This window comes from Daktulosphaira vitifoliae, unplaced genomic scaffold (genome assembly GCF_025091365.1).
Source record: "Daktulosphaira vitifoliae isolate Bord-2020 unplaced genomic scaffold, ASM2509136v1 Scaffold_1, whole genome shotgun sequence".
Lineage (NCBI taxonomy): Eukaryota > Metazoa > Arthropoda > Insecta > Hemiptera > Phylloxeridae > Daktulosphaira > Daktulosphaira vitifoliae.
Window position 1 is genome coordinate 8,975,900 of NW_026099572.1, and position 14,416 is coordinate 8,990,315.

Below are 14,416 nucleotides of genomic sequence, written 5' to 3' on the forward strand. Positions count from 1 at the left end.
TGAAAAAATATCGAAAATTAGCGATTTTTAAATTTGTAATTTTTTGGGGGATTTCCCCCGTTTACGGGGAACGAGGGAATTTTTTTCAATTTTTGAGGGTAATGTCTTCGACTAGATACGATTTGTGATCTTTTGACATATTGTTCATCAAAATCGGTCCAGCGAGAGCTGAGATTGAGCGTTCACAGACACAAAAAAAAAAATAAAAAAAAAAATAAAAAAATAAAAAAAAAAACACATCATAGTAAAATTAATACCTTCTCAGCTTCGCATCGAAGCTAAAATATCACCTTGTGCAACCTAAAATGTAATAATTTATAGTGAAGTACAAAAATTGGCTGATTACATTTTGATACGCCATATTTTATTTAAATTTTGATATTAAACTTATTTTCAGATAATTTTAATGAAATGACATAAATGAGTAAAATTAAAGAATAACCAAAAAGAGTTACAAACTATATAAATACCTCCATTTTTCTAAATAATTATTAAAACTAATTTTTTCGAATTTAACTAATGGTAATAATAGTAGACTTTTAGATATTTAAGACAATTTAACGAGAGGAAATATAAAAAAAAGCATCATACATATATTTTCATGTTTGTTTGAAAGCATTTAAAAAAAATGTTCAAACAATTATTTTATTACTAAGACACATCTACTTTTACAACGTATGATTTACTAGTTACTATAAGATATGTATAATAACTTATAATTTTAGTTATTCAATTAAAATATTTATGGCAGTATTAAAAATATCTATAAAATTTGGGATCAAGGGAAAATGTATTTTTATCTTTACATTGATTTTTCAAAGAAAAAATAATTTAATACATTATATTTTTACAAATTTTAAAATTATAGTACATTAATATAATATTTAAAAATATTATTATTTCATGTATATTTTTATATACGGAATTTTTTTCTTCTTTTGAAATTTAATTGAGTATTTCCAAGTAAAATCACTCTAAAAAAATTACACTATATGTATATTTTACATTTTTATTGATGTATACTGTCTTCTTGAGCTGAAACATAATTAACGTCAAATCAACTTTTCCTGAATTATCATATTATTTTTATTGCATTATTGAATAATAAAAAAATACTGAATATGATATAATATCGAGAATAAGTATTGTATAATTTGATCAGTTACTGTAATACTGCTTACCATATGACTAATATAATGCAAAACACTTTGTTTCAGTAAGGTAAGTTTAGTGTAAATGATTTTTAACTCAGATAAATATGAATAAATGTTTATTCATCGGTAAAATAAAATTTTAGAAAATAAATTATTATAAAGTTAGATAAAAATGATGTTTTCCATTATTCCTACTCAACTATGCATCAAAAAATGTAAACGAATTTTATATATTTACCATCTTATTAATGCTACTTAGAAAATCTTTACATTACATTTTTTTAAATTATACAAATCAAAAATTAGAGAGAAACAAAAATATTACAATATTTTTACTTGATTTTAGTTAGATAAAACTAAGTGAAATGGTTAATGGAGTACATTTTTTAAGAGTTATTGAGCAGGTAAGTTCACTAAAATGTTTTTAGATTCCTCCTTTTTGATATACTCATCATAAATATCATAGGTTTGAAGGCTTATTGAATCTTAATTGAATTAGAAACTTTCAAAGGTTAATTTTTTAACTCTTATCCTTGAAAAATCATAAATCTTTTAAAAATTTAATTTTGGCGATGAATTAATCTCTGCGCAATGATTTGCTCGCAACGAATTGACACGATAATAACTTGTAGGATTAGATGAAGTGCATAGAATTAAAGTGAGTTTAAAGTGAAATTAAAACTTAAATACTGTAAAGAATTTATTAATTTTACTTACATAATAAGGTTCTTAAATACTTTTGTAATGAAATTAAATTTTTTTTCAAAGATTTTTCATCGTTCTATTTATAAAATAAAAAAAAAATTTTCGAAAAATAATTCAAGTGATTTTTATGTTAGTTTTAAAGTTGGTTAAAAATAAAATGAACAATTAAGTAACAAAAAACTATAAATAATAATAAAACACTCACCCTGAAATCGCATTTTATTTTCAATGTGATATCTTTTATCAATTCTCTTTGAGATTTACTCATGTGTCCCTAAATATTATATTTAAAAAAAATATTATACAACAAGAATTTTTTATTTTTCTTTGTGCATATTTTTATTGTTTTTTATTTATATTGTTTTGTACAATTTTTTTTTATATGTATTTATTGTAAATATTTACTAAGTCATAATTTACCCAAATTTCATTGCTTCCTTTCTCAATATCAACATCAAACAAATGATCGTGAAATCGTTTAATACATTCTCTGACAGTTTTTTTACAAGATTCATCAATAATGTCACAAAGGAAATCTTCAACTAGTTTGTATTCAGATACGATTTGTTTATGAGACAAGCAAAAATGTTTACAAATATTGTTCATCTTATTATAAAATCTATCTTGATTGTTTTTGTTTACCACATTTATGTATTCTTTAAATAAATATTTAAAATATTAAATACTTTAAATAGCCTATTATTAGATTTTTTTTAATGGTAGAAACTGACCAGTTTATATTTCATTAAAATATAAAAATTTGAATTAATAATTGACAAGTTAAATGATGAGATGTTAACTATAATACAGTATGAGTATTAAAGATATTTTTAAATATGAAATTTTGAAATTCAATTTTCTCATACCTAAATTGATTAATTACACTTAAAAATAAGCAAAACAAATTTAGAAAACCAAACTACTTAGGACACCCTAATGAGTATACATTAATTTATGTTAAATATTTTATATTTAAACATTCAAAGATAGGTATAGAATACCTATTAAAATTGGTCATTGAAGAGTTAAATATTTTTACGAAAAAAACATAAAAACAAATATTTTGAAATAATGAAATAAGCATAATATAAAATATCATTTTTAACTGTTTTTAAAAATGTAAGTGATCTCAGTTTGGAATTTAAATTAACGTAGAAATTCGAATAAAATTTTTAGGATAAAGAAAATTTATAAAATAATTAGATAACTACATATTTTTTATCCTATCTAAATTTTTAACTATATAAGTGTCTCAGATGATATATAAAATCGCAGCTAGGTAAAATACCTTTATTTTCCTTTCCAAAGCATTTCCTGAGTGAATCTATGGCGTCAATTGTATTGAAATTGACTAAATCTTGTGCTAAAGAATAATTTGCATTCACTGTGATTGTAAATATTGAAACCTATGTAAAAAAAAATGGATAGGATGATATCATAAGTGAATTATTAGTTCAGAGATATTCAATTTTAAAGTTCATTGATTTATATTTTAATACCATTCATAAAGATAATAAATATCTGTTGTTTGGTAAATTTTCTACAACTATAATGTAAACATATTTATTATTAAAACAAAAATTTTAATTAATTATTTTAAACCAAAAATATGAATGAATCATTAGTTATTTTGTATCAAAAATTGTGATAATATAGTAGGACTTAATTTAGATATTTTCTTTGTTGTAAAAATTACTAACTACAAATTTTTATAATCAGATTAGAAAATTTTTTTATCTATAAATTCAATGGTGTTCTTTTACTGGTAATGATCATTCACTGCTGGTGTTACCCTACTTATTATAATTTTTTTTTTAAATAGTTAATTAGCATTTCGAAATTTTTTTCTCTATATATAAAAATGTAAATTTTATTAAATAATTAATTTTGTGCAAAACCTAAAATATATTTTAGGATAATAATTTAATAACGAGCGATTAGAACTCCTAGAAATAAAGTATTATTTGTCTACTATAATTACCACTTACAGAAAAAACTAGTACCATGAATATGTTCATTTTAATATTCGTTTAAAATATTTTATTACATTAAATTTTTTCTCACATACATAACGAAATGAATGCAATCATATTTTATACATTATATAAATACGTGTAACCTGTATAAAATAATAAATAATAAATCAAGATGATATCAAATATTATTTTAAATTGGTTGAAAATAAAATTACAATTGAGCTTTATTATTTATTAAAAGCGCAATAATAAATATAAAATATTTACTTAGATATCGAAATAACGGCGATTGTTTGAAAAATCTCTCGAGTGTGTAATATGAAACTCAATAATTTTATTTTACAAATCTTGCTACTCAATTTCTCTTGAAATAATTATTTTTTTATGAAATTTTTTTTGTTTTTCTTAATTAAATGTGTATATCAATTATCTGTTATATCAAATATATAACATTTTATATATAAAATAATTTTTATGTTCATTTTTTATGTCTTATAGAGGTATCACTTAATTTTTTTATATGACGACACACATATATAACAAGCTTATAAAATAAAAATTATGTAAATAAGAAAATATCATATTGATAACAACTTTTGGGCCAATATTTTAGAAGTTATTAATAATATAAAGTATTGACTAGAGGTAAAGCGCGAATGCTGCTACTTTCATCAATGGACATTTTCTCGGCCTTACCTCTTCTCCGACGACGGCATATAAATCTTAAAAACTTCTGATATATAGTTTATAAGTTATTATCAACCAGTTTTTTTTTTTTTTAAATTTTTTTTTATTTTATAAGCTAGTTAAATATATATATATATTACTATTATAAAAAAAAATTGCGTTCTTATCAGGTATAATGGATGTACAAAAAAAATATTTTATAACACATAAATAAAAATAAATGTATAACTAACAAAAGAAAAAAAAAATTATTTTAAGAGAAATTGAGTAGTAGAATGAACCATCCTGTATAAAGCTAAGTAAAAAAATTCTTTGACCCACTTTCAGTTTTTAATCACAAGCAAAACAATTTCAGATTAAATTTATGAGGAATAAACGTTTTGTTATATTAATGATATTAATTATACGTTTTTATATAGACGATATGTTTTGTATTATTGTAAAATTTTCCAAACCAAACAATTTTTTTCTTAACAAAAATTCAAATTTTCAATAATTTCTAAAAAAATAATGAAAATCCCAAAATCAAACACCCAGAATAACTTAATAAAATCCTCTCAAAAAAAAATTAATGTTACTTTATTATAAAGTATACAATGGATACATTAAATTCAAAGAAAATTAATAAATACATAAGGAATGAAAACGATTATGCAATTTTCCGGTTTTTGTAAAGAGTATATCGCTATAAATACTATGAAAGTTAAATTAAATCATCCTAAACGGCTTTATCCGTAACATGTTAGTACCCATTTATGACTGAGTGGGCATTGAGTTCGGGTGTGTTAAATGTTCACTCGCTTTTCTACGCTATTTTATTAATTATATATAAGCACTTTATTGTTAAATAATTCTGTGGTCTGCATTGTTCTGTCCACGTTACGAAAAATACAATTTTTGTCGAAACAACCACATTTGGTCAAGTCAATATCGTATGTTAGGTGGGAAAACGACGAAAAATAAAAGTACTGTGAAATAATGAAGAGAATCCGATGGGATATTGTGCGAATAATTCACGGTCTGGTGGTCTAGACAAACTGTAATATTATTTTAGATTTTCTGTTGGGTAACTATGTTTGCACTGACGCATATCGTATTCGTATGTATGTGTTCATAGCGAAGTAGATAAATACAATATGTTCAATTTAATTTGATCTCATGGATAGCAAAAATAGTGTATATTACCAACCATTAGTCACATGATATCTTTTTTTTTTTTTTACAAAAGAATAGAAAAAAAAAATTAAAAATTAAAATCGATTCACGCAGATCTGTAATCATTAAATGCAAAATTCTATTTTATTAAAACTTGTGTTTTTAATTGTATTGATATCATTAGAAAATTCAAATAATTTTAAATTTTTATGTGAGCATAACCGGATTAGGAAAAGGGGGCTCAATGAGATTATCTAAGGTGCCTCATCGCACTTAATTAATAGACTCTCAATGACCTTTTATTTGCTCATCAATTTTTGTATCTTATTTTTGCTCACTTCAAAAATTACTCTTTAGCGTCATATTAACGAAATGTATTTATATCCCAAGTTAGTTATTCATTGAAGCAATAAAACCCCAGACGCAAAATAGACATCTTGGAAGAATTAGTAGTGAAATTATTGTTGAAACTGCACAAATAAATAAAGTAGCAATATTTTGACGAAATATTTAATTTTTTAACTTTTGTTTATAAAAAATAACATATTTATGTTTATGTATTTATAATCAGAGCGTATGTTTTTAGTAAATGTAAATTATTACATTAATTAATGTAAATGATAACATATATTCAGACTCAAATAAAATATAAAGTAAAAATTTAAACTGTTGTACAAACATAACAAACGTTTATGCTAAAAATAGAATAAAAAAATTAACTACAATAATATAGTAGTAGAAGTGCATGAGTAATTTAGCCAAAAATTGACTAAAAAGACAAAATGAATTGAATATATTTGATAAATATAATCTATTTACCCAAATAGATTAAATAAATTAACACTAAAGGGTGAAAATTAACAAAGACAAAAACTTTTTAGTATAAATTCAGATACTCTGAGTGTTTTTATGTTATACCTGATAATTATTTAAGAGAGTCATATTGAAAAAATAATTTTATTACTATTAAATAGTAATTAGATTTTAAGTATAAAAAAAAAATAAAGCATGCACATTTACCACATTTCAACTCATTATTTTCTTAAATTTTTAATGTTTTCAATTGTAATGTTTTTCAAATAAAAACAAACTCTTTGTTACTTAATGAACATATAGTAATTTTTCAGTCACTTGGTAGAAAATACTGAATTTCTTAAGTCATAGTTGTAATTACATTTTCTTTTAAATCTACATTATTTTTTATTGAAATATTGTTTAAAATCGTATACATATTGGTAAATTTAGATGAATTCAAATAAATAAAAATTAAATAGAAGTCAAATAATTTCTAAAATAGCTATGCCATTAAGTGTTAAATACCCCCAAAAATATAAGATATTGCAACGAAATAGTTAAAATTGTAAAATAATGAAGTATGAGTTAAATTAATGAAAAAGTAAAATCAAGTATCAGATGAAAACTTGAAGTATGAAAATATAAATCATTTTTTGCCAGTTATTTTTCATAAATAACAAAAATAAAAATTCTAAAAGCAACAATAGTTAAATGTTGACGAACAAAAACAACGTAATACAACAACAAAAATGATAAGAATAAGTAGAAAACATTACAAGCTGTCAGTATAGCTCCAACTTTGGACCAGTAACTGTTGTTCCGAAGATGAACTCTACACGAATTATTTATGTATACAATTATATATATGTATATAAAGACATATATATACAGTATATATTTAGACATATCAATTATATATAAGATTTATCTGAAAGTATTCTTAATAAATCAAATATTGTTTTATCACAAATTAACATTATTTTTCAATTGAACATATTAAAGGTTTTTTAATAATGTAGTTTTTTTTTATTAGTATATTTAAAATAGATGGTGATTTTTTTGTTTTTATTTTATAATTTATGAATATTTCTAGTTATATTTTTAATCAATACAAATAATTATACAGAGTATCCTTTTTTTATAACTTATAAAATAATAATAAAATATTATATTTTTAGTTCCTATATATTGAAACAATAATTTTTAACCTAAAACATTTAATGATAATCAACTTTTACTTTTAAATAAAATTACTAACTTTAATTTTTTTTAATCCATAATTGACTATCAAAAACCTTATTATGAAAAATATTTTCAGGTTTAATATTTAAAAAAAATGTAATCTACTTAATTGTTTGTTTTAATAAGTAATAACTTCGATTGTATTTCTTGAACGTTTTTAAAATAATAACTACCATTTCTCGTTTATGAAATTTTTTTATATACTTACATATTACTTATATCATAACTTGGTGCAGTCGCACTGGCATTCTTTGCTGATATTTTATTATATATTTTAGGATAGTAAAAAGAAAAATTTTAAACTGGCAAAAAAATTATACATTTTAACATCTTTTCTTTATTACTCCCATACTTTGATTTCTTGGTCGCTGAAAATACAAGTCAGGGAATACTTCATATAATATATTAAAAATAAAATAGAATCAGTAATATCTTGTAATAATTTAAATACACTTTTTTCGATAATCCATAATTTAATGAACTATGTGATTATCGCGTTTTAGATCACTCTCTGTATTTTATGTCGTTTTAAAAAATTATGTTCGTAGGATGCAAGGGAATTATTTAACAATTATTTAAGGCACATATAGTTATAGTTTAATTTTTTTTTTTTTTTGGTATTTGCACTATACATTTTTTATATAAATTCTTTCTTCAATAAGATAATGTTTTAATTTATTTTTATTTGTAAAAAATAACATTGTGTATTAGTTAATATATAATATATTAATTGAAAACTAAAAAATATTTAATTAAAAAAGTCATAAAAAATTGAGTGTACGTGTTTTGAAAACAATGTTAACCATCAAAAGTGCTAAACACTTACTATATGTGTATGTAACCTAAAAAAAATAATACTATATATTTTATTTATAAAATTCTTATGTTTATTTAAATGTCAAGAAGTTCTGGTACAAAAATAAGATCATTAAAATTAAATTTCAAGTATCTATATGAACTCGACCTTAATTAACGTCAATAATTTGACAGATCGGCGATTGGTTACGTCATATAATTTGTACACTTATTAGTAAACAATAAATTTAAACTATATAGAATCAATATCTTATAATATATATACATTTATATTATTTGGGCCTATAAAAATAAAAATGTTTAGTTTACTTTCTAAATTTCACATCTCAAAAAGAATATTAATATTACCAAACATGTTTATATTTTGTTAAATTAAAAAATAAAATTTTAATAACATTACAATCTTACAATACAATTAATATTTTTCATAGTATGTTGTTTTTTGTGTTTCTATAGAGATATATTGAATTTGTTGAAAGTTTGTTTATTTAATATACTTCTTAACTAAAATTAGTCATTTAGCAACAAACTTTGAACATTTTCTTCTATAAATGTAAGATAATATATTCTAATATTATATTTTACATAAATCATTTTATAAATAAGAACGTGAGTTGTGTAACCTGATAATTTTTTTCGTAGAAAAATAAATTTATAATGTTCAAGCAGTTTTTAACTTATTTCTTGACTTTTTACCTTAAAAAAAAATTGCGTAATATTTCATCAATTTTTTTTAATGTTAAATGATTTGTGATAATATCTATAAATGTATGATCCTACATAACTTTACAATAAGATTGCAGATAAATATATTATAAACGTGTGTTGGAAGAAATGAATTATAAATAAACAAATTTAAATTGCTTATTAAAACATCGTATCATTACAGGAACATTTATTTTCCTGAATCATTAATGGATATAGCTGGGAATTCACTTAATAAATTAAAAGAACCATTAAGTTGGTCATGGTCTGTATCAGATGTAGTAAATTGGGTAGAGAATAAATTAAAATTGCCACAATATGTGGTAAGTATTAGTAACAAAAATTATTTGTATTAATAATATTGAATTATAATTGTCAAATATATTGAATTTGTCAATTTTTATCGCCGAAATAGATAATTACTGCTTAGCATTTCGAAACATTCAAAAGTTTTCCCGTTAATAATATCACTAATTATATGCCTTTTAAAACTTACAAGTTACTTATACAATAGAACTCTCTGATTCATCTAGATATAAATTAGGGAACTTTAAAACTCTTTAAACTGATTTTGTAAAATAAAAAATTTGATATAAAATGTTATTTTGTCTTTACAGCATACATTTAAGCTCAATAACATTGACGGAAAAAAACTGATACTGATAGACAGCAGAGTTTTACCATTTATAAATATTACAGACTTTGAGCATATAAAAGTGAATATTATTTAGTCTTGTAGTTTACATCTTATATTTGTAATAATTTATTAGAATATAATAAGAAATTTCACTTACGGAATAACATATAGAACATATATTAATTTTTAATATGTATTAACTAAAGCATATATATCAAATTTTAAATTGAATAAAATTAAATTTCATTAGTCTTGATAGACTTTATTAAATGATTTAAAATTATTATAATTATACTGAGCTATTCATATGGATACTTTTTTAAATATTTATACAGCTAACATTGAATTTATATTCCCTGATAAATGGTACTGATAAAATGATGTTTAGTTATTATAAAACCCACTGTGATATTCCAATTGTCCTATTGTTAAATTATAATAAAAAATAATTCCTACTAATGTCATTTTAAATGGTATCATTGGTACAGCTTATGAACGTTCATATTACTTATTCTTAAATGAATCATATAATGTAAGATTATTTCAATAAATAACTATGTATACAATTTAAAACAACAGTTGGTGATATTAAGCAATAGTAAACAATGTTGAAGGAATATATTAACAATAATGTTTGTAATAAATTTTAAAAGTCAGTAGTTAAATAAGTATTTATTACATCCGATAGTGATATCATAGGAAACATTGTCAACGCGAAAACAATAACGGATTTTTAAGAACGCCCAAGTAAGAAACTGTTTAGCGTTGATAATGATAATATTGTTCCCGACTCCGAAATCTAAAATACGAATCTGAGACCTTTTTTTTATAATTTTTATGACTTATTAAGTTAAATACTTTTTTAATTCGTTTGGTTTAAAGAATTTGTAGCAAAAAAAATGTAAAGATTGTAATGTTAATTTTGAATGTTATATATGGGACTCATATATTTATAATTTTTACATTTGAGCCACTCTAAAGAGTCCTCATTTTGTGAAACTTATTGTAAGATTATAAAGTAGCCTAGATTTAATTGTTGTTTAAGAGGGAGGGTATCCTACCTAAACAATCCCAAGTTATACCCTCGGTAATAACACATTTGAACTAAGTTTTCAAACCAATGAATAAAAATTGATATTGGCTAATGTCGTGTTCAGAATAGCTAAATAAAATTTATAAATGCATATAATTCCTAGCTCTATATAAAAAAATTATTTCTGAGGATACATTTTAGGAATAACTTTTGAAAGTTAATTAAAAATGTGTGACTATATTTTTATAAAAAAGGGGAATGGTCCAAATAAAATTTTTACTAATTGATAATTAGTTTTGTATTATTAATTTTTGAGATATAAGCATTTAAAATTTAGTTAAGATGAAGAAATTGGGGTAGTGTTTAGTGACATTCTGTTTATATCATACTATTTTACTACATACTTCCACTATATCTTACATTGTGCACCCCTCTCGTCTATAACTGAATGTTGTATTAATTTGAAAAAGTAATAAGATAATTTATATAGGATGGAAAGTTTATTTGAAGGTTTATGATTTATTTTATATTGTTTTTTTAATATAACTGCATTTTGAAATGTTTGCAGCTTATAACTATGCATATAAGAATTTTATATGGTATTCCACCAGACAAATGTGTGGGTCGATGTCGACAGTCTATTCACGACATTTACGGGCAGTATTACACCCATTTAGCTCAATTGGCTCAAAAATCGAATAGTCACAAATTCTCCAACGCCTGCATTAGTCTTTATGATTTTTCCGAACTTATCGGCTTAATAAATAAGCCCCAAAAAATGATTGCAGAATGTCATTTCGATCAAAATTTGATTAAAAAGCAAAAGACATTACTTGCTCGTTTACCAGCAACAGAGTATTTACGTGGACAGCCATGTATACACGAATCTAGAGCGATCATGCAAGTTCAGCTACCCTCCTGCAAGACTGATTATAGTGAATTTAATGTTAAGTACTCTAATATAGTAGAACATGGTAATTAAATATGGAATATGATTACTATCGGTGTTGATAAATAAAAATGGCTAAAAATTAAGGATATAAAATTATTTTAATATTAAAAATATTGAGGTTTTTATTTAGAATATTTTCATAACAATAATAATGATAAACATTTAAAAATAATATTTAATTTTAAATTCATTCAAAGTTATATCTGTTTGTATTTTATCTAAATTTTCATTTTATTATTATTGACAACCATCATTTAATTTTCTTTAAGAAAAAACATTATTTTAACTTTATAATAACTTATTATTTATTTTTACATTTCTAATTTGTACTATAAGAGAAAAAATGAGAGTACAATATGTTACTTGATCTTAAATTAAAACTGACTTAACGCTATAAGTGTTAAATTAGTAGATTAGAATAAAGAAAATTTCTTCAAGTATGGTTAACACACCCGGAAGATTGATGAGCATAAGTTTTAGTCATCAATTAAAAACGTGTGACCTATTGACGCCTAAACGTCGTAATGTTAACAAGATATATATAAAGTAAAACCAAATGGCGTTTCTATAAAAATGTAAAAAAACTAAGTAATCACTTATAGAAGTGATGATCCAACTGGAGAAATAGTAGTTTTTTTAGCAAGATAAATTAATTGACCATTGCCGCAAGAAGACATTCTATTTACACGCTTGAAATCATTGTACACTCAGATAATACTCACTAATACCGTTAATCACAAATCAATTAATGTAATCGAAACTTACATAAAATATTTTATAGCAGAAAACGACTGACATCATTTATTTACGTTCTTGAAAATATGTTTTTAACCATTCCACAGTAAAATAGAAAAAATTAATTTAGTTTTTTTTTTAGCTTCCATGCAAAGCTAAAAAAGTATTAATTTTGCTATGATTTATTTTTATTTTTATGTGTCTCTCACTACTTTTTATCATATCTCATTGGAAAATTTTTTTTTAACAATACGTCAAAAGATTTAAAATCGCTTTTAGTTGAAGAAATTGAACTTAAAAAGTAGTATCATAACAAAAATGATCACGCTAAAAATAATTAAATTTAAAGTATATATCTCAAAAAACCACAAAAATAAAAAAAGAAGAATCACATATTTATATTTGTCTAATATTTGTTAGTTTTAAATTTATATTTTTAGTTTATTTTATATTTTAAATAATATCAGCCTCAAGTGATCAATTTTTGTTATATGTGAAATAGAGTTCAAAATCTTGCTTATAGAGTAATAGTGTTCTATAATTAGAACATTTTGGTTAAAAATACTATTTATTTTTAATATATATAATTTTTTAGTTATAAAAAAAATTGCATATATTACCAACTTTGAAATAAAATATAGAAATATCCTACAGTTCAATTCTCAATCAATCTATTAATGGATTATTCATGAAGATAATTAGGGTGTTATTTATTAACATATCTATAGAGGAAGGGAGAGTATGTGGTATTTTCCTTTGCACGATTGTTAAGCAATCGCCAATGTTCTGAATTCATAATACTTTATATTTAAAAAAAATTAAAAACACTTCACAAAAATTAATTTCAATGTATACTTGTTTTCAATGTCTACAGAGTTTAGAATATATATTACATTAAAAATATTATTAATTTAAAACTAAAATATGATTAATTTAAACTAAATAATATTAAACTCAAAAAGCCACAAAAAAATTAAAAAAATTATTTAAAAGATTTATTAATTAATCCTAAAAATAAAGAAGAGGAAGAACAATTAAGCATTTATAAAATACAATGTGAAAGTTGTAATAAATGTTACGTAGGATAAACAAAAAGAAATATAGGAGTCAGGTTTAAAGAGCACTTAAGAAATATTAAAAATCAACAAGTTGATAAATCTCCGGCGACTGAACATTTATTGACACAAAATCACTCCATTAAAACCATAACACTAATTAAAAACGTAAATAATTACTAAGAAATTAATATAAGGCCTCCCTTATATATGTTTAAAATAAGAACAATTTAATTAATTGGGATCTTGGCCCACTAAAAAATACATTATTAAACGTGTGTAAACTGGCAAAATATGATAATATTACTTAGTGATAACGTCATTAGGTGATAAGGTCACAAAGGCTATATAAGGGATTATTTTTTTGAAAAAGATGTCATTATGTGTTTGGCGTTAGTAATGGTAACATAGTTCCCGAAATACGTATTCGCAATTTTTAGTAATTTTTTTATGGCTTTTTGAGTTAAATATTTTTAATATTTTTTAGCTATAAATTAATAATATTTTTACTATAGGTTTAATTTTAAATAACAAGTTGTAATTATTTATTTTGATAAAAATTAACTTATTTATTAAAAACCCAGCACAGGGGGGTCGCGGCACAGTGGTGACGTGGCATAGTTGGATCAAGTAAATGATATCTGACAGTGATTAAAATCACTATCAAAAATAAACGCTTCGATGCAAATCTTTAGATAGTGTTTAATTTTAAAAAAATTGGTGTTTTATTCCAAAAGCTACTTGATCTGCTGGTTCCTTATTAATATCT

General features: G+C 22.5%; 2 protein-coding genes across 2 annotated transcripts; one reads left to right on the forward strand and one right to left on the reverse strand.

The window, feature by feature from the left end:
* Positions 1-901: 901 nt before the first annotated feature.
* On the reverse strand, positions 902-4,264 carry LOC126894314 (uncharacterized). The gene is made up of 7 exons (XM_050665231.1): positions 4,103-4,264; positions 3,848-3,978; positions 3,148-3,265; positions 2,280-2,515; positions 2,065-2,133; positions 1,872-1,935; positions 902-1,035 (listed from the first exon to the last, which is right to left on the reverse strand). Exons 2-7 carry the CDS (start codon positions 3,875-3,877, stop codon positions 1,010-1,012), a joined length of 543 nt encoding a protein of 180 aa, XP_050521188.1. The 5' UTR covers positions 3,878-3,978; positions 4,103-4,264; the 3' UTR covers positions 902-1,009.
* A 4,175-nt stretch (positions 4,265-8,439) lies between these two features.
* LOC126896487 (uncharacterized) lies at positions 8,440-11,887 on the forward strand. The gene is made up of 3 exons (XM_050669311.1): positions 8,440-8,547; positions 9,420-9,558; positions 11,474-11,887. Exons 1-3 carry the CDS (start codon positions 8,510-8,512, stop codon positions 11,885-11,887), a joined length of 591 nt encoding a protein of 196 aa, XP_050525268.1. The 5' UTR covers positions 8,440-8,509.
* Positions 11,888-14,416: the final 2,529 nt, after the last annotated feature.